General features: G+C 41.4%; 2 protein-coding genes across 3 annotated transcripts in view; both read right to left on the minus strand.

Annotated features, from left to right (window-relative positions):
- Nucleotides 1-13182, minus strand: part of kcnk9 (potassium channel, subfamily K, member 9) — a 29048-nt gene extending 15866 nt beyond the window's left edge. Inside the window, exon 1 of the mRNA XM_076075305.1 lies at nt 12576-13182. Within this exon, the coding sequence (XP_075931420.1) occupies nt 12576-13182 (607 nt within the window). The remainder of the gene's footprint in view (nt 1-12575) is intronic.
- A 7271-nt stretch (nt 13183-20453) lies between these two features.
- The window catches only part of trappc9 (trafficking protein particle complex subunit 9), a 147359-nt gene continuing 145624 nt past the window's right edge, over nt 20454-22188 (minus strand). For both annotated transcript variants that reach the window (XM_076112819.1, XM_076112818.1), the window contains one exon: nt 20454-21762. In XM_076112819.1, the coding sequence (XP_075968934.1) occupies nt 21583-21762 (180 nt within the window). In that variant the 3' untranslated portion in view covers nt 20454-21582. The remainder of the gene's footprint in view (nt 21763-22188) is intronic.

Below are 22188 nucleotides of genomic sequence, written 5' to 3' on the forward strand. Positions count from 1 at the left end.
TCAGTTGTGGATTAATACACATTTCTTGCACTAGTGAGTATTTTACAGCATCGGGACAATTAATGTGGGATTGACTAAGAATAATGCCTTGTGTATTTCGTGATGAAAGACTATGTCCATTAACCTACTAAATACAAAGTTATTATAACCCATCTTAATGACGGCCTTGATGTCAGAATAAGGCTCAAGTTGTAAAACTTCAGTTTTCCTTCAAAATGAGGCCCTAAAATGTAAAAAGTAATTAATAAATGATCCATTCTTCTTCTTTCTTCATATATTTTACAACATTTGAGACATGAAATGTCCTTCAATGTACTCTAATTTCAAGGTTAGAGTTAGTGATATAAAGTGATATCATACATCTCTAGCTGGATGATGGTGTCTATCTAAATATTACATTCACACGTTCATTCAGTGCTAGTGCATTGTGCCGGGATGGTAAAAGGTGTGCTTGTTTGAGAGTTCACTGTGCAGGTTAGAGCTGGTGGAGCAGGTGCATCGACAACAACACATTCCATGCTACTCTTCTTTGAATTGGCAACCAGAAATAATTACAACAACAATGGACAGAGATTTATGAAAGAGCTGCTCACAGCCACAGTCTACCTCCATTTTCTTCCTCATTGTTCAGCCAACATGGCTCCTCTCTGACAGCTGCTTAAGAAGGACACCACCTGACCCCCCGACTACAAAGAGGCACTACGGTTCATCAAGCAACAGCTCCCCAATCACACTCTCTACTCACACTGGCCCACTTGAGCCTGGATGAGCGCACTGTGCTCGTCCCTCTACTCTGCTCCGCCTGTGCTGGAGTGGAACAGCCAGTCGCCACCACTTGAATCCTCTAAGAAACTCAAAGGGTGAGAGGAAGCCTCTTGCACTCCCGTGGGCATTTCAATGCATTTATGTGTACGGTGGAGGCTTCTCTCCTCACACAGATTACGAGACACTCGACAAATGCTCGCCACGAGCCACTGACATTGTCGTGACGGATGAAATCAGTGAGACAGTGCAGAGAAGCAGTGCCAATAACATTGGAGGAAAGCAAACTAAGAACACAACAGTCCAGTCAAGCTAAGTAACCTACAGATGATTTATTCAGCCTGTTTCTTTCAGATTACCGTTGTTTTGTTGCTTCATCTCTTGTTGTAGCCCCATGGATGCTGCGTACTTATGCCTCAGGGTAGTTGATGTTTCAAGGTAGATAGCTCTTTGAAATGACTGACAAGTGTTGAGCCAGGAATTAGACCGAGAGGAGTACAGCTACATTTACACATCACCTTCTGCCTAAAGGTGAAGAGTTAGATACAGTAGCTTTAAGGATTCTGTCTCGAGGTACGATTTGAGGCTTATCTTGGCTGCAACCGTTTTTCACATGCCATTCAGGCTTAATGTAGTGCCTGACTTGTATTAGCAGAAGAAAAGCAGAAATATTGTTTGTGGCTCGAGCATTAGTATTACGTTGGAAGTAAAATTGTAGTTTATGACAGCTTTTGTCTTATTTGCATAGTTTTGTAGAATAATAATTGCATAAACCTACACACTGGACCAATGTACACTTTGTATTACTTATATTACATATGTTTATGATTTTTACTTTTGAAATGCATTGTGTATATTTATGTTTGTAATTCTTACTCATACAATTATTCTTCATTGCACCCCAGCCTTTTTGAGCACAGCCTGAAAGGGCCGGTGTGTAGGATTTGGCGGCATCTAGCTGTGAGGTTGCAGATTGCAACCAACTGACATCCACCAGCTGTGCCGAGCCTGTAGGAGAGCAACCGTGGCCGACACGAAAACGCCACTATCTAGAGCCAGGGTTTGGTTTGTCTGTTCTTGGCCTTGTAGAAACATGGCTGTGCAAAATACAGGACTTCATGAAGAAGACCTGCTGTGTATGTAGATATAAACAGCTCATTAGAAGGTAAGTAAACCACAATGACTCTGATTTACAGGTGATTATACACTAAATAAAACGTCCATGTAAATATTATGTTACTGCCAATAGATCCCCGTAATTTTAAGAGCATACCACCCTACATTTTACTTTACATTTAATGAGAATGTAAGAAATAATTGAATCTATCCAACAGCTGTCTTCACTAAAGGCAAATGTCAACTTGCTGCTGGCACTAGAGAAAAAGAGCAAAGAACCAAAGTCAGTATGATTCATCCTCTGGGAACCATGAAAGTCTGAACTAAATTCAATGGCAATCCATCTTCTCCTTGATGAGATATTTTAGTCCCAACCAAGGAGAGGGATCGACTGACCTACCAAAAGACTGCCATTGTCATTACTAGAGCTCTGCTGCCAAAAGAGGAATTGTCAAAATCAAAGCAGTAGAGGCCAAGATATCCTGACTTTAAGTCTCTAGCGCAAACTCCAAAACTTCTGGATCCTATATCCCCCATAATGCACCATGACAGCATCTTCAGACCATACATTTCTCTTGTCTTGGTGAATATGTCTTTCATACTCCACACATAATATACAGAGAATGTATAAAAGGCGTTATTAATATGTTGTGTGAAAGCCAAAACAGAGTACACACAAAGTAACCTCCGATGACATCATCAGGGATATTTTGGAGACTTTGAAAGGCTTCCTACAGAGCCCCAGACATCACGACATGGTGCAGAAGGTGGATTACTCACAGCCAGAGTATAGTACTTCTTATGACGTTTAAACTTTGATGTGTAAAATTAAAAGAGTGCCTTTTTAAGGTGAGAATAGCTGGACATTAGCTGGAGTGTTTCTATAACTCTCTTTCAGATTAATATCTTATGTCATTTATTTTCTTTAGGATGAAGCAACATGCACAAACTGTGTTGTGCAGCGGGATCTTGTGTGCACAGTTTAAACGGTCCAGCCGGATCCAGAGCCAGTGACTCCCACAGAGAGCATCAGCACCACAGGAAGACATTCCCATCGATCTGCGTGGAGACCTCCATCAAGCTCCCAGCAGGACACTTCGGCAAAGTGAAAATAATCTACCGGCAACAAAGTGCAACTAGGGTGAAAGCCTCGAATCTTTTTTCAATAAGCAGCGGTCAGACACTATTAACAACTTTGTTTCGAGAAAGAAAGGCGAGTACAAATTCATCCAGCGTCATAAGCAGGCTGCCGAGCAGCAGGGTTCAGATTTACAGCACAGATTTGATCTCGTAAATTGGGGACAGGGAAGTAAAATCTCAAGTGAACAAAAGCACTAAACACTCCATTAATCATTGATAGATCTTGCGTCGTCCAGGTAATGTAACACCAGTGTCCAGGGGATAACAACACAAGAATCTTCACGTATTTCTGTTTTAATCAATGTTCCTTCATTACAAGTACGAAATCAAACTAAAAAAAGTGCAAAACTCTATTTGAAATTCTGGATGCAAACACTGATGTCAACAAATACATCTTTAAATGAAAGGCATTTAACACTGAAACACAATTATTCAGTTGGTATTCTGAGTTATGATTAAATGAATTCAAATGAACATTACATTTTATATTAAGTAAAGTAAAGAAGACAATGTTCTTACATAGGTTATGCATTACATTGATTAGGTGTCCAGCTTACATACTGATCATTCACAGCTATTTAAACCACAGGGGATTTGGCCTCCTGAGGGAGAAAGCTGATTGTAATATGTTTGTGATGATTTCACACCAAGTGTCTTCATGTGGTGACGTGAATGGGATCTCATGAGCAAACATGTTAATGAAGTAGGGTTTCCGAAGCCCAGGGAGGTTTTTTTTTCTTACTTTCTGGAACTAAAACTAATACTACGACTGAATTTAATTTGTGTGAAGCTGTACACAGCAGAGATTTGAGCAAAGTGTTAAAACCGAGCGGCAACCACCGGTTCTGAAAAGTGAAGCTAATGCTAAAGTGCCTTAGACCTGCATTCTTTCTAATGGCCATCAGGGGGAGACTCCTCTGGTTGCAAAGAGAAGTATGATTGTACAGAAGTTTATGAGAAAATGACTTCTCACTTGACTTGTCCGGTCTGGTACTTTTCCGCTTTCAAGGTGTGTTTTTTCGTTCAAAATGTCTTATTTCCTGTTTGGTTGTACTGAGCTCCACCCTTTCGTTGAACTTGTTTCAATACTGCGAGCACCACACATGAAATGCCATTCACCTCCACTGCATTGGCACGGAGGCTTTAATCTAAGACATGTAGGAAATTTGGGTTTAGAACTGTGCTTTAAGAAATTATAATAGTGTTTAATAATTCATAAATAAGAAATCATAATTAGAAGTGTTTTGGAATACATAATTAGAAGATTCATAATTGTAGAAGTGTTTTAGAATTTGTAGTTGGAAGTGTATCTTAGTAGCACCTTTATATTTGCTTGTGAAACTTGTGAAGGTTTTTGCCAAAAGTTGCAAATCCTTATCTTTATATATAATGTTTACCATAGAAGTGTTAAGCCATAAAAGACAGTCATTGAATGTTTTAAACTGTAAAGAATAGTATGTTGGGAGTAAGGGACAGATAGATTTCTAGACAGGCAATTACAGGTCATACCCGTGCGAGGGTCCTGCGAGGAGGAGGAGCCAGCTGGATTTAGCCAATTGGAACTACGGACATTATGGGATGTTTTTTGAACTATGTAAGGCGGGAGAGAAAGAAATTCCGGCCTCTTGCTCCTGTACCACTGGGTGGGTGGTAACGACTTTTGGGGTGAGCAGGTCATATTCGGTGTAACTGTAAATGATGTACTCCACTATGCAATTGTTTTAGCATGAGAGGTATTAAATGCTTTGTTTATAATTGAAACCGGTTCTCTTTGTGTAAGAGGCTGGATTACATGCGGTTTCCACACAGTCTAGAGGTTCCATGAACCTAACAGACACCGATATCTCAAATCTATCTGCATTGCTTGATGCCATCGAAGTTTTTCCAGAAATTTTGGTGAACTTGAATCCTTGAAGAATAATCATGTGCGTTTGCATAAATGCCTTGAAGCCAGATGTGTCTGAAAAAATAAGAGTGAAGATGTAATAAGCCTAGACTGTAGCCAGGCAGGTTGCTGTTTGATTAAAGGAACCTGAATGTCATTTTTACTCCCATTCATATGATGATCTGAGTGCTTTCTCTAAAATGTGCTCAATTTGTTTTGCTTAGTTGGCGGCTAAGCATTGCCAAAAACAACATAAAATGTGAGAAAAAGAACTTTGGACATTTACCCATCGTCCCTAAATTCTGAAGATTCATGACATAAGCCATTAATCACTGTATATACGCCTGTTACTAATCTCTATCACGTATAACGAATGAACAAATTACCTGGATTTAAAATATGTTCAGTCATTTTATTAACTGCTGCTCGAGAAAAGAAGTCTTGAAATCCCGTGCCCTTGACGTATTGGAGATTTACATAATCCATACTAAGTAATGGGACGCCCGGGTTATTACAGCCCGTGTGTCATCAAGCAAATGAAGATGAGTAGGCGGGTTTATTGACCCTCCTCGTGGAGGTGCTTTTTGATGTTAGAATGAGAGTACCATCAACAGGTTCTCTTTGAGAATAAAAGCAAGACAGAAAACTGCCCCTATGTAAAGTGACTTTGTACATCCAGCTCTCCAATCAGTGCTCGTCAATACGCAACATAGAGCCCGTCTTACTCATGTCCACACACGACTATCAGCGTGCATGCTTCACGTCTGCAGGACCCCGCCTATCAAGATTACAGCGTGTATTACCATCCAAAGTATGACAGCCGAGTGCAAGCAAAGTGCAGCTTTTAGCAGCGTGTGGCCCTGTGTGGAGTACCAGAGGGATTACACAGCAAATGGACCCTTGAGAACATTTCAATCCCCCAACCCTGGAACCCACATGTCCTTCAGCCAAACATCTTTCTTATATTGCATCTAAATCATATATAAAATACTGTCCTGTGCTTTAAGGAGAACACACACAGAACATGGTGTTTTTTAGTATAATTTACAGTGTGATCTATTGTTATAAATCACTAACTGGAAGTCATTTATAGTTAGTTTACCTACGAAAGCTATAACTTATAGAAAGCTTTAAATTGGCTTCTTTGAATGGCTTGATTCAGAATGCACTCTCTTTTAGTGGACGCGTCCTACTGGCACATAAACTGTGTATAATGTGTGAGCGCAAGTCCAGAACTCTGGAAGTGGCACTTTCTGTGCAGCGTAATGGAAACTGTGACTGGCATCTGACTCATCTTCACAACGCGCTTTCATTAGAAAGATGAATGTATCTGTGAGGATGATGGGAGCCACTCGTTAAGCACTAAATCACAGAAGCATTTAACTACACTATTGTGTTAATGATCATGTCAAACTATTGCCTCGTGTGACATTTGAGTTAGCTTGACATTTGGAGAATGTAACTTGGATTTTCTTAAGTTCTTGTCTTGTTGTTGTAAGTAACCTGTATTTAGCAGGAGAAAATAGTGTCAGGAGTGATGTGTTACTACATTAAAGGCTCACTTATCAATATTTTTATGTAAATGATTAAATGGATCAGATTACTATGTAATCTGAAAGGGATAACTATATTATCGTCAGTGCTGTTTTTGGCATTTAAACTAGCTTTGTTTTGGTTTTCCAGCCCACAAACGTTATGCTGTCGTCCACCTCATCTCCAGCAGCAGACAGCTATATCAGCAGTGAAAATGTGCCGATAAACAAGCTGCATGCTACAGTTAGTTGGCAACTAACTGGTGAAGAAAGCTGAACTTTAAGGGAAACTAAACTGACAAATATTTTACTAAAGCGTAAGAGCTAAAATAAGAGTAATTATTGGATTCGTCAGTTGGCCAGAAATCCAAATGAAGGCTAATGTTGCTCCGTGTCTGTTGGATGTGCAAATATGCAAATGTTTGGTAGCACATTCGAGATAACAACTTAATTAGCCGATAATATGTCAGATATGTTTTCAGCATGTGTTGCTAAAGACAATCAATTAATGCAGCTTTAATGAAGCTTGAACGTACTCTGACTATATTTTTCTTTCTCTGTTTTTTTCTTTACAAAGACACGGAGGTGCCGACCTGGAAAGCCTGTCAAATTTGCAATTTTTTTAAATTTTCAGAACACATTTTTAATAATTGTTTGCAGCAAATGGAGTAAAATTACAGATTACAAAGCAATTATGCTTTTGTCTGCCATTTAATACGGTCTTAAATTGCTCCTCACCTTCATTAGTCGGAGTTTCAGGAAGTGTTTCGCTGAAGTCTTTATGCTGTTTCTTACTCTAGCAAGTTACAAAATGAAACACTGAATTCTTGCAGTAATTTACACATTTATGGACGAGAGCTTTGGTACAATCTGAGTTATTGTTCAAAGTATCACTGGCCTCAGTCACACCCTAAACTGCCCATCTACACACATGTTGATGTTTCCAGACATTTGGCAGAGATGACTTTCACCTTTTAAGCTGTCTTTAGTCTCCCGGCAACACGAGCGCCTCAACACTGTGAGAAAGGTACCTATTTATACGCACTACTGCATACTGCGGTCGTCCTTTCTCCATCCGAGCAGAGTTCGGGGGAGAACACCTTGCTGTCATCACTAAGTGTCACATTGGGTGCAATTAGTCACAGGTATAAATATAGTCAACTTGCAGGGTCGATCTGGATGGAGGGGAGGGTGTTTCCAGCCTCATCATGTCCACCGAGATGGGCCCCTCGAGACAGCTGGTCTGACATGTGCTAACAGTATCACAGCTGGGCTCCAGTTTCACACTTCCAGACATTTATTTTTTCTTGTGGAGCAGTTTATGGAGGCATGATGATAATGATGATGAGCATCTGATAACGGATTACCAAAAGTTCCCTTCAAACTAAACATTTTAGGAGCGGTCAGGCCTCCAGCTGTAGATTACAGATTATTTTTAAATCCCCATGAATAAGTGTGTGAAGCCTCGGGTCCTCAGTTTAAAACACATGCTTGAGATTCTGTCTTTGTCATACTGCAGCCACTACATTTACTGTAACTACTGCTACTTGCTGCTATTCCATCTACTGTTATATTTGAATGGCACTGGGATTATACTGAATGTTACTGCCACACGTCCAAAGAAAATACATTTGGTACAAATTTACTACGGCTGCTGCCGACACTAAAAACTGGCCGTGGGAGCTGTTTGAATCAGGAAATGTGGAAAGTGAGTCCCATTTGTCTCTTTATTGCTGTACATACCATGATGATTTATGACTTTCAATATTCAACAAAACCCTGAAATATTAGATGATCAAAAATGTGATTTTTTTTCCCTTTTTGATTTGGTAAAGTTTTTAATTTTATGTAAAGATTGGACTATTTATTTGGCATTGTCCTGATGTTTCCAGTATTGTAACGATACAGGTTTCTAATAATGATACATATTATATTGGTAATTTGAACTGTAGGTCTAAAATATAATATAATATATAATTTCCTTTATTTTTGGACTTTGTGTTATTATTTAGAAATGTACTCTACTAGTACTGCTACTTTAACTATTACTATACGGCTACTAAATCTGCTAATACTGCTACTTCTCCTGCAACTATTAATACCACGTTTTGCTACTATTGCTGCTACTTCTAGTACTTCTGCTACAGCCGATACTACTACTACTAGCCTGTTACTTCTACTGCTGCTACATAAGTACTGCTACGACTGTTATTTCTACTACTGCTGCTGCTACAGGTACCACTACTACTACTGATTATACTGCTAAAACTGCTGTAATGTACATGTTCTACTACTACTATTAAGGTTACAAATACTGCTTTTTCCATTACTTCTACAAGACCATTTACTACCGATGTTCCCGATATGCAGCTCATGATGCTTTTGTTGACAAAACAGCGACAACATCCCTGAAGAGATTGATCCAGCAGAACTGATATCAGCCTTTAAATCAATTCTGAAACTTAATTTGATCGACTTTCATATGATTTAAATCCATATTCTCTCACAGGAAACGAAATTTAATTAGTTTCCACAAACAGCTCATAGTTGACACAGTCCAAATTGTTTTCCTTATCTTTGCAGCAGAGTTTCATTTTGCACAAAGTTGCTTTCAATTCTTTCACTTTTAGCGGCCAAAATAATTATTTGAAAATCTATTGACGGAGTGCAGAAATAAATCTTGTTTCATTATTTCAAAGAGGAAAATGTCCCTCAAAGGCATTAACAGGTGAGAGTACAGGGCGATGAATCTCATGCTGTCAGCTGAACAGTATATGTTTGAGTACGCTGTTCCAATCATTCAGTGAACTCATCAAATCAAAACTCTTCCGTCTGAAGACATGGATGGCTGGTTCAAATACTACCTGCAAATAATGTTTAGCTATGGATTTAACCTGCAAGAGGAAATGTCTCTGCCTTAGTAAGTCTGGATGGACCGGCACATCACAGAAAGAGATATCAAACTGACATCAAGACGCTTTCCTGCGATTGTCTTAATTTCATCTGATGTCTGAGGCATCAAGAAAATCTGTATACAGTAATCTCACTTAGAGTACTGAACAAATTGTACCAGCAGGAATATGACCAGATGACGTACAGTTTCATCTAATGATGGCGGCTTTGACCGTTATGTTCATTCTTAGCCTTTTGTGAAACTAACTCCCTTGAGTTCTATAGAAAGTTATCTCTCTTTTATACTGCGGGCCTTTGTTCTGATATGCAGTGGTGACCATTTCATACAGTAGGCCTCAAACTAGAGCAAGGTAAATATGGTTACAGAATGAGCGTAATATTCTGTGCTTCTGTTATATGTCAACAAATCAAATGAAAAGTCCAAAACCACCGTCTGTCAATACTTCCTTTCTTCCCCATCCTGTCTTTTTCCCTCAGCCTCAATCGGTTCATTCTGAAGACGTAAATCTTTTAAAAACAGGTTATATATACAGTATATACAGACTAAATGATTTCCTAAACCAGCTGGGGACTGTAGCTTTTAGCAAATGTTACTCAAACATAAGGAGAATTTGTATTACATTTGATGGGAACTATTTTCACCTGCGGATTGACACCCATTGGTGCTCTAAATTAGCATTTACAGCAGCAGAAGAGTAAATGTAGGATTGAGATTAGATGCAGCATGTGTCAGTAGGATCAGGTCATTGTTGGTTTATGGTCTTTTCATGGGGCTTGGTGCCAATAAAAAAGGAAATATAATATCACCAGACTCGTCCTTCAAGATAAAATAAGATTACATGAGATTTTCTTCATCCTCACTGGAGGACATTTTGTCAATATCACAATAGTAACAATGTTTCCAGCAGCAGTAGCTCAGTCCATGGGGACTTGGCTTGGAAACTGAAGGATTGCCTTGAGCAAGGCACCAAACCTCCAAAGTGCTCTGGGGGTGCCGTACTATGGCTGACCCTGCACTATGACCCCTCTGAAATGCATGTGTGTGGAGTGTGTGTTGGTATCTAGGAGGGATATGCGAAGAATCCATTTACATTGCCCAGTGTGAATTACCATGATTGACAGATAAAGCATCCTCTTTTTTTCCAATTCTGATCCATAAGTTAAACGTCATATGTATGCAAGATGGCACATAAAATAACCAACTGACGTTCAATAAGATGAACTTTGTTCTACTGTTGTTTTACATGATTAACAAGTCTGCAAACGTGTAAAACACCCCCTAGAAACTCATTTTGTGAGCCTTTTATTAAAATGTTATGAGCAAATTTAGTAAAATGATAACACTATATGGTCATATGATCATGACACAGTTCCACTGAAAGTTTATAAACATTATTATCTCACATTCATTTTTACAACAGTGTATTTTGGACTTTCTAATCAGCAAAAAAACAAACAGTTTTTTCTTTGTTTTTCTTTGTTGCATTCTAGAAATAAGTCAATGCAACCAGTGTCACACAGTATACCTGTCCTGTCCAACTATTCATCTAAACAACTGTATTTCCCTTCTAATTCAAGTGCACGTATGAAAATCAGGTTTATTCCTGTACATTTTGCAGCAGAAGTCTGACTGTCTCTTAAACCGTTCTCACTCTGTTAAAGAGTACAGTGATGCATAAAAGTGCCCTGTTTCCCACAGAGGAAACACCTGCAGTAAATGTAACCACTTCACGGAACATAAATATTACAATGGCTCGTCGCTGTAGCCTGGAAACAACAGTGGGTCCACCTTCACCTCTCTGTGCGGTTCTCCCTTTTAAGTGTTGCCTGGCAGACTGGAGGACAGCCCTGGTGCTTTAGTTTCCTCCAGATAAAAGGCCTCCTCTCGACTACCTCTATCTGATTTCAGGAATGGAGAAAGCGCTTCACTGTGACCTCTGCGGGAAGGGAAGTTCATTTTGAATGTCCTGCCACTTAATCTAAACTCAGCTGATTGAAAGGTCGAGAGTTAACTTGCTTTTTTTTTGGTAGTGCACGTTTGAATTCATTTATTTAAATCCAACTCGATTGGCTAGAGCTTCATTCAGTATTACGGTGATTACAATTCAGAAAGAACGTGGCTTGCTTTTGGAGCGTAAACAGAGAGAAACTCAGTGCACCCCTCTGCTTGAACTACATCTGTATGACGCAAATGCATCATCGCGTCAAACTGATGTAATACATTTCTCCTTTTAAGGGGGATCATAAGAAATGAATGCATTTATGAAAAGCGGATTGATTTGTCCTTACATAGCTTTTAGTTCTCATGATCCCTTAGCTCTCATATAGCGCTCCATCTATTTCTCATTTACGATCACCTGTAGTAAAGCTCTTTGATCACACACCACATTTGCAGCAAAACCTCAGCGACCCTTAAACGTAAAGCAAGTCTAACCAAAGATATACTAATTAGAATGCTACATTAAGTGAGAAAAGTGAACCGGGATCAGTAAAAGTGGCGCCATGCAGATTCCACTCGCTGAACTCTCTGAACTCATCCCGTCTGCGGCTGAACTAAGAGGAGCTGTCCTTTCAGCACCACCACACTCTCTGCTGCGTCCCTTACAGGCGGCTCTGAACCAGTCCCGCTCACGGGGCCTCGTCATCCTCCCTGCACAGCTCCACGTCCCCTCTGCACGAGCTTTCAGGAGTAAATCACGGCGTGTCTAACACCCTCAACTCCTTGCTCTCTGTCAGACTTTGAGCTGCATCTCGGTAACGCGCCGTCAAAAGTTGAATCTTAACGTACAGTGCTACACCAACGGAACGGATGTGTGTTTTAACAGTCCTATAAGTGCGTTACGTCATTCTCAAGAGGTGATTTTTGAAAGCATCAGTCCAAATTCCGTGTATATATGTTTGACCGCGGTGACACAAAGCTCCCTCCTCGGCTCCAACTCCCGCGTGACTATTGCAACATGTTGCTTAAAAACTTTATCTCGAGACTCGTGGCTCCAATTGAAATGTTTGTGATCAGATCGGATTGTTTTTGACAGCTCTCAATATGAACAGAACCATAATATCGTTCGCGTTTTATTGCCTTGAAAATGTATTTGTCCTCATAATAAACACGTCCTGTTGCGCAACAGTGATCATACGCCGACACTGAGAGGCACCTGTAATGATTACGGGGGCTCGGTTATACTGGTTTTAGAGACTGGGACAAACCACAAGAGCCCGGAACTTACCTATGGTGGTTATAACCGTGATGGCAAAGTAAAATGACCCTGCGAATTTCCACTGCACCCCGGCTCTGTGGGGCTCTGCGTCCATGATGATGGTCTCCAGTTTGCGGTAATCATCCTCGCTGATGTTATATTTCCCCTGGAGACGCTTCTCCTCGGCTTCCAGGTCCTCCTTTTCCAGCATCTCGGAGTCGGACTCCAGGGCGTCAAAGACGGCGGCTCCGACGAGCAGGTATGTAAACGTGCAAATGATCAGGGACAAGGTCCGCACGTTTTGCCGCTTCATGGCCAACAGGAACCGGCGACCGAGGGGCTCATGTCCCCTCGGATTCCCTGGGAAGGCGCAGCGAGCGTGGGGGAAGCCGTGTGGACAGCGCCTGGAGGCGGAGGCGCAGAAAGGTGCGCTCCGGTGAACGTGGTGGATGCCGGAGTCGTGGCAGCGGTGGAAATCCCCCACCTTGTAGTGATCCCGATGACAGACCCCCAGATCCTGCTCTTGGTTTGCGGAGAGACACAAGAGACTGCTCGATCGCCTGGACCAGGAGCCCTGCAGCCGAAAGACCCTGCGCAAGACCTGCCCAAACCAAGTCCTCCCGGAGCGCAGTGCCATCAACAAGCTACTTCCAATATCGGCTGTTGGTGTATTTTCTCCCCAAGTGAATTATACTGATCGGAATAAATTCGTCCAATAAAACAAATGATCGGTGACAGATCCTTGTTCCTTTCTTTTCTTTCAAGCTCCACTCACTTTGTCTTTGCTGTGATTTAAAATGTCGTATAACAAGACATCTTTCCGCATGTCTCTAAGTTTCAGCTGAACACCAACCTGTTCATTGTAACCTCATCAGCATGCAGGCTATTTTTAGCAGCCATTCCCCATATACCCCAAAAAAATCCAGCTCCTGTGAAATCCTTAAATCTTCCTCGCAAACAGCGGACATCCTCATCAGAAATGTGCTGAGTCGCCGTTAAGACGGGAGGGTCACAGAGTATCGCAGTGGAACATCAAGTTGGGAAATGTAACTCTCACAATGCGCAGATCAATCATTTTCACAGATGTATTTCCCTTTTCAGTTGCTTTATTCCTTGATCAACTCGTCGCTTGTTAGAGGAACACAAAACATATTCCAAGCACGCAACAAATCATCGTCGACAACAGGTTCCACCGCAAAGTACTTTCTCCCAAATGGATGTCTTTTTTTTAGGATGTGTAAAGAATAATAAAAATACTTTAGAGCTCGAACAAAAGGCTACAGCGCGCTCCGTTCCCGGACTGGCACACATGCTCCGTTGCGCACATCCAAACGTCCTCTCCCGTCTGCTGAGGAGTTTAATCTGATTTTAAAAACAAAAACAAAACAGAAAGAAAATAATAAACGTGTTTCCCTTCGTCGTGCGGGGGCCTCTGAGTTAACCGTGCGTGTCACGAACAGCTCGTATTTTGAAGGCTCCACATTTTATGTCTCCACGCACTCCGGACTCTAATCGGTGGGCGTTGCTCCGCCTGTCTCTGTGTTCCTCTCTTTTTCCAAGTGTCACGATTCATCCAAATTCTGGCCTGAGTATCTGCTTACTCCTGGAAGCTGTCTCTTCGGGGAAAATCTCCTGGGGCACAGCTGAATGCCGCCCCCCCCCCCCCCCCCTGTCTCCACACCGCGCGACCTCCCACATTGACCACTCCTACTCATTATATGGACAGAGAGGGTTTACTCAAACTCAGATGGTCCCATTAGTCTTTTTTTACATTCCGTGGGCAGCGGTGAATCTGCGCTCCAAATCGGGCTCAGCTGCACAGGCTGCCGTGCTGTCCAGGGTGCTGAAGTCTGACAGACTGATGCACTGCTGCGCACAATGCTATCCAAGTCATAGTACACACATTTGCAAGATACGCAACAGGGAGTAATGCATATAAGGATATTTTGTTTATAAACACCCTAAAAAACAAGGACAGATTACCATCCAGACCATGAAGGGCTCCAGGTTCACAGTGGATCATCCTTGTGGTCATCTGTTAATAGCATAGCACAACCTGAGTAATAAGGGAATTATGGTACCACCTGATTGTGATCTAATCTTGAGGCCCCATAAGGACCCCATAAGGACCATGACACCTCCTTTTAAGGCCTTCATTTCGTTCACTTTACACTGTAAATGTACAGCATGCGGCTTCTCGTGCTTTGCATCTTTTAACTTCAATAGTCTAAATTTGGAGACGAGCTGAAATTAATAGTTTGCATGAGTTGTAATTGCAGTAGCAGGCAAAGGTAGGCAGAAAGAAACCTCCCAGCATGCATTGGAGCAAAAGACGACGGACAGGGCTTATTTCATGTATGTTCCTCCTTGTGATTAACACAGTGTTTAATGTTTCCTCAACTCAATTATTGTTGCACTGTTAGTGACGTGAATTCATGTTTTAGGCTGAGGAGTTGATTGAATATTATTCCAAGACTTTGTGGTATAATTGGGCATTAATATTTAGTGATCTGAAATTACCAGAGCACTGTAAGTGCAGTTATTAAGCAGGCAGCAAAACTCCTGATATCAGAAAAGAATCTATCCTTGAAATGATTCAAATGTGGATGAAAAGCAAGAGTGCTCTTTTTAGTCTTTCTCTTCAAAGTTGACATTTCACGTAAATATATTCTCTGAACTGCGAGTGAGTATTGTCATCATTGTAGAGAAAAGCTGTAAAACACAAATTAACGGATGAGAGGGAGAACATAGGAAAATACTTTATAAACCACAACTATAAATTAATACTTTGCTTATTCATATTTTTTTTTAACTTAAATCAAACTTATTACAGAAGTGTTAGGACCAAGACAAAGTGAAGACTACACAAGTCCAGAAGTCCACAATTTGGGCCACCTCATTACAGACTATTAGAAGGTACATTGTATGGGTACATGGAGAAATTGGTGAAAAAAGTTCCTATGCTGATTATATAACGTGCCAATGAACACTTGAAATAACATCGGCCTAGCAACACTGTATGGCAGTGACTAGACTCCACGGTCCTTTACCCTTTTGACCAGATGCAAATACTCTGCTACTTTTCTCACTTCCACTGGGAGATTATTAAAGAATAAATCCATAAAATTATATCCTGGACTGGGCCGAAACCTCAACTATGTAGCTACTTTTTTCAAATGCATTTTCCATTATGCTCTTTTCACTTTTTTGTATTTTTCATATCATTTCCTGGAACACAGATAGTCCTCCAGTCTGATATTACGAGGATTGTCGACAACTCATGAGAAAAAAAAGAAGATAAATATTGTAAAGATGTTATTTTTATATCTAAGTGAGGTCTGGTCTCCTTGTGATATCTTTACTGCTTCTTTTTTTACATCAAAAATGTGTGTGGAAGTAAACAAACCTTCCTCTAGAGTGAACTGAGCGATAAGAAAAGCAAATGCAAAAGCTTTTATCAACTTGTGAATTACTAATGTTGTGTTTTGTTTTATACACACTGATGTCATGATTTTAAAGGTTCGCCACAAAGGACTTGAGGGATCCCTTTTCTTTCCTGTCAGATTCATTTTAGGCTTTAAATGAAACCCTGCAAATTGTCCATATTCTCCATGAAAACACACAATGCACTAACGCACAGGAACAAGCTGGCCTCAGTAAGAAGTTGAGTGCATGCAGAAGCCAAGACGTCAACCGCAGTGTTTCATTATGCAGCAATTTAAGAGTCGAAACAGCTCCACTAATCAACATCGTCTGGATATGTACTCGCTCCATATTTAGCTTCCCTTTCTCACATCTCAAGTGCCCGCTCAGCCCACCTACAGAACTCCGAATGCATTCCTGGAGAAGCTCAGAGAGAAAAAGTTTAATAATGGCAACTGCTTAGATTAGTCTCCATGGTAATGACACCGAGTTTACAGTATGGCTGTGCTCATCACACAGGCCTGCACAGACACAAATACATCGCCTCAGAAGGCTGCATGACGGCAGAATGTCTCCACGTATGATCTAGAATGACAGCAGAGACATCAGACATGCACAATTAGCAGTGATGAATGATAGAAGCTTCAACCCAGCCGGATTGACTGACTGACAGCTGAGTGCTTCTCTGTTCATGCCGCAGCAGCAACCAACTGAAAATACCAGCCACAGTCTGGAGATAAATCCTTGTCTGCCAACTCATTTGCACAGCGTGTTGTGTGGCGAGGTATCATACATCATCCACGCATCGATAGCAGCAGCACTAGCAAGGTGTCGATGATGTATGGCTTCACTGCAAACAATAGGAATCAGCTAAATCAGCGCACGCAGAATTGAATGATCCTTTTCGATTTTAAAGTTACAATCTGGAACATCGCGAGGAGTGGTAATTCCGCGCAGGTAGTTTTCATGCTTTACCATGGGGATGGACCATGAGATGCACCTGAAAGCACAAGAAAAAGATAATAAATGGGATTGTAATAAGATACATTTTAGTTCATAAATATTTTTTTCATTTCATGGGGACTTTAACTGGGAGGAAATTCTTGCATACTGTAAGCTGCAGCCACGTTTTAGAGTTCAGGTTCGTTTTATTTCATATTTAGCAGCTCGTGTGTCGCTGCAGATAGCGTAGTAATTAAGTCAGAGAGTCACACTGGATCAGTAAACATGCAGCGGATGAGGGCTGCTGTGCCTTTCTGTGCCAGTGCTACAGGCGTGACAGTTAAAGAGCAGCGCAGGTGTCAAATGGATCATCTTTCGTCAGCACACACCCTAATCCCCCCCCCCCCCCCCACCACCCCTACATCTCTCCACTCCAGAGATCATTTACATACCAAGGTCGCCGATAAATATGAGTGGACGTCACCAACCACTAAATACTGAAAGAGAGGAGGAAGGGATTGAATTGAACTCTGGCTTCTTGCAGATTCGTTTGAACACTGTGGGGATTGCTTCGCCACTAAATGTAAGGCTCTTGTTTGCTTCGGCACAGAGTGATGGTTGATTGTTAGGCTGATTGCGATCAGAATTACAGGTGTGCTGCAAGGTAATGAAGGTTGGTGGCTAATAATGCGGAGGTGATTTTCTGATAAGAAACCTCATTTAAACTCGAGACAAGATGCTCAGTCTCTTCTGGGTGTCCTCAGTTCTGGGGAGGGCAGCTTATGGTTTGGGGTGGTGAAGAGCCGTAACACGTGCTGATGCTCTCATGAACGTCTTACACTCATATGTTTAGTGTACAGTACTCAGATATACAGCAAGTCTTACACTCCAAATTACCCTTGAAGGGGAACTTCACTGGTTTTACAGTCTTCTGTGGTGCTGAAGGGCGCTATGTCAAGTCTCAGAAATGAAACATCGGGGTCTGTGCTTGGAGGCAACAAACCATTATGCCATGAAGACACAACAGGAACTGGATACCCGACTCCAAATGGGTCACACTTTGTGTGACCCATTGCTGGCCCAACCCACGTTGGAATGACGTCACACTTCCATCCATTCATTTGCATTTGCAGAGAAGGTCAAGCGGAAAAGACACAATCCAGTTGCACTATAGGAAATGTAGGGAGCAGCATCTCAGCCTGGTGTCACTCCCAGGGCGTCAACGCTTGGGCAGTGGCCCTCTGCGTCTTCATATCACACAAAACTTATTTTAAGTAGGGCTACGTATGTTTGTTCCCTAAACCTAACCGCGACCGTGTAACGTTATATATATATAACGTTAAGCACGTGTTCCAGCGTTAACCGCAACCATTTCACAACGTTAACTGCTTGTGACGTGCGACACCCCCGGCGTCTTTATAGCTTCTTCCCAAGCAGCAAAACATGACAAGGGATGAGATCGTGTTGAGCACTTTGGAAGCTTATATGACCATCAAATACATGTTATTGTTTATAATTAGTCTTCAGCAAACTGTCTGCTGAATGTCTATTTGTAGCTGTCTCAGTTATTGTGTTTTGTGTCACTGAGTTTAGTTTGTAGGTTCTTCACTTTTGTTGCCTTTCAGTTTGCTGTGCTATGCGTTCAGTTGGGTTTGGATGACCTCTTTTAGGGTCCCATCCATATTAGCTTTGCCTTTTCTCATTTTTATAAAACCCATTATTTTTTTAAATCTCAAACTTGTGTCTTCTGTCCCACCTATTTAGTCCCCAATATCGATGCTCTCTCATATTGAATGTAAAGTCATAGCCGCAAAGTAACTAATGACTTAAGCCATCAAATAATCTAGTTCAGAAAAATGTGGTTTGAGGGAAATACTAAAGTACAGTACTCGTTATCAACCGGTCAGTCTATGATTCTCTCAGCAAATTACAATAATAAAGGAAAAATGTAAAATGTTAATTAAACCCTGAATTGAGTGCTTACTTGCTGCTGTAGATTGTTTAGTTTTTTGCTCTGGATCTCCATTTCTGCTACTTCCAGCTATCCATGCCAGACCCCACAGTTTATTTATGCGTATAAGGTGAATCTATGCTTCGATAAGTGAGAAAAGGACATCCTTAATTGCTGCTCTGCTTTGTAATTTATGCTTATAAAATCGAGTTACCTTTCCTGAAGAAGACGGTTATAAGGGTCAGTAAACAATATGCCGAAGATAGAACTTACATATGTTAAGTGAGTTCATGCAGACTGAACTGTGCCGACAGCAGCCCAGGGTCCACACTCTCACATCAACAACACAATCCATTTCTATTGTTGCACTCAGAGCTGCCTTTCATTTCTAACTTTTCAAAGCCAGTACACACACATTCTCTCACACACACACACTCACACACCCTCTCTTAGATAAACTAATGAATAAGGGTGGAGGGCATGACTTTGGAATCGTTTGCGTTGTATGCATAACCAATGACCTGTGTGGTTCACTGATGTATTATTCACATATGTAAACTAACACACTTATGACGAGTGGAAACGCTGTTTTATCACTGAACTGCTAATGTGACCTTCACGGGGAAACAGCACTAGATTCAGAAAAAAAGACATTTGTGATTTCTCATGTTTTCACTTGGATCACCGGTGCTTCACATTTCAGAAATTCTGTTATTTTTGTAGCATACAGAGTTACATTGGATTTACATAAACACAAAGTCATTCCTGGTGTTCGTGGTCTGTGGTCAGGCAGTGTGGCTAAGGTCCCGTCCTTAGTTCATACTCAGCTATAACTTCCGCTGAAATGAGAGCTTGTTTAAGAGGAGGCTGGCTCACTGATAAACCCTCTTTCATATAAAAATGAAACCCCCGGACTTCTTCTCCCAGGCCTCCCAACCCCCCCTTCCCCCAAGACATTTCAGCCTTTTGACAAGGCTAATCTTCCCCCAGCATCTCGTCATCACCCAGTTCACATCTGGTCCACCAGTGAGGGGGTGGAAGAAGGGCCTGCAGTGACAGCTTACAACACTCGTACTGTATTAACTTACTGCTGGAGCCTGTGGTACTCTAAGAGGTTGGAGAAGCAAGATTGTTACTGACTGATTCAGGTTCCCAGGTGGATAATGAGTTCCCAGCAGTACATTAGCAGTGCTGTGGCTTCACTGGTTAACTCCCAGTGTATCAGAAAGCACAGTGTAATGATTAACTACGATGAGGTCTTGAATCTGCTGTGACATTATTCTATGCATGCACTGATGTTTCAAAATGTCAGAGCGAGTAAAACAAAACGCGTTAGTGGTGAACTGTAAGGTTTCACTGGAACACAGCGTGTAGCTCAGTCACTCTAAAGGAATGTTAAAAATGATTAGTCAGCAATGTTTTCTCCGGTAATCAGTGTTTATGGATTTTTTGTGTATCTGAATGTCAGACTGGAGCTTCCCAAAATGTGATAAAGGTCATCTCAGCAGGCAGAAGATGAAGATGGACACAGAGCTATAACGGCTGGGATGGACAAATAAAACGAGTTGGAATAAGGTCAAAATAAACACAGGTTGCTTCTTTAAACATTTATTTACAGCAAGTATATGTCACACATAGGCTAATCTATGACGGTCAGGTTCATCAGTCATCCAGTGTGGTGGCACAGAGGCAAGTGAAAACATCCATACAGCAGTAGAAATAAATAGATCTTATGTGTACATAACTAGCTATAGAGTCTGGCTAATCACATTTCCGGTGTTGGTTTGTAGCTCCTCTTCTTCAATCGGGGCTCTGAGGTTTTCTGCCCAGTAACATGGCTTAGTCTTATTTCATTTTAGTAGATATTTTGTAATTCGAAATGCAAGGTAACAAAATAATCTTCTCAATAAATGGCATTGTGAAGATAAGAAAAAGTGTGACAATGATATTAATTCTTGGTAGAAAAAGACAGCAAACTTTCGTGTAGCCTCGCAAAATAGTTGGTGCTAGAAGCGTGGCAACACAGCGACTACTTGCATTTAATTCCCCCGCTACCGCTCATTGCGACTAGTGTAGCTAGCTAGCATTTAGCGGTTAGCAAGCTAGCTAGCTAAAACGGTGCAAACCGTAAAACACATTAATTCAAGTAAGCGCAATTGTAGCATCTTTTCCTTTCTCACATTGACCGTGCAAACCATACTGCCTCTCTTGTGTGGAGACCATGGACCATTACATGGTGCAACACAACTAATAAGACAGCATCGAGTACAATTCAAAACAATAATGTCCCCTTGAAGTTCAGTGTTAATGCAGTTTGCTATTGGTCAGTGGTGAGAATTCATTTTTCAAACTTAACGCAAAAGAAAATTAACTTTGTCTGCACAAGTGAGTCAACTGATTGCATTGATTCCACTGAAATTAAATGATTGAGGTCCGAGCCTTCAAGATGTGTTCATAAAGGAAGAGAAACGGCTTGTTTCTAATCACCCCTAACAGCCAACTGTACAGATGTTCGCTGTATCATTAGCTAGATTGCAAAGTACACACTGATTGTGTGCAGGAGTGTGTCCGTGAGAGAACTGTTCACACGTTTTAACCTTTAACAAAATGATATATACATGTGATTAAATTCACAAGAATATTGTATTTACAGAGAACAACATCAACAGAACTCCCCATCCATTCACTTCTCAGGGCTACAATGATGAGGCCACCAGGCCCTCAGGCCCCGGCCTGCGGCTGAGCGTCCAGGGCTCGGATGTGGACACTGGGCAGAGTGAACCAGGCTAAAGGAAGCTCTCGTCCAGCGCTGTCGTCCTGGAACTTGATATTAAGGAAGAAATCTCCAGTGTAGAGGAAGAGCAGGGCACCGACACAGACGGAGTTTTCTTTGGGTTTAACCTGGCGACGGCGAAGACAGACAGCAGTAAGAATCATTAGCGGCCGGCTTTCAGTAGTTCCATACAGAACCTGGCACACTGTCAGCCATGAAGCCGGCAGGGGAGAAGGTTTGAATCCGACTGTGGCTTTGATGAAAAACTACCGAAAAGATCTGCGTTTCCCCCTTCGTTTGAGAACAATTCCCAAAATGAAGTTGGTTTGCACATTTAGGAATATCATTTGTGCTTTTATCTGCCTTTCAGACTGTAAGCTCTTTGGTTTGGCATCAGCCAAGCCGCTTTTAATCGCCTCCAGCTTGTTTAACCCTCAGGAGTAAGACTGTGTTACAGAACAAAGGCTCCCTCCCAGGATCCCTTCTCTGATAAGGGCCTTTTCATTCAAAGACTGCCGACATGACCTTTAAAAGGACCATACCTGTGTTTTTAG

The sequence above is a fragment of the Anarhichas minor genome, unplaced genomic scaffold (assembly GCF_050575085.1).
Source record: "Anarhichas minor isolate MPS153535 unplaced genomic scaffold, ASM5057508v1 ptg000051l, whole genome shotgun sequence".
In the NCBI taxonomy this organism is placed as follows: Eukaryota; Metazoa; Chordata; class Actinopteri; order Perciformes; family Anarhichadidae; genus Anarhichas; species Anarhichas minor.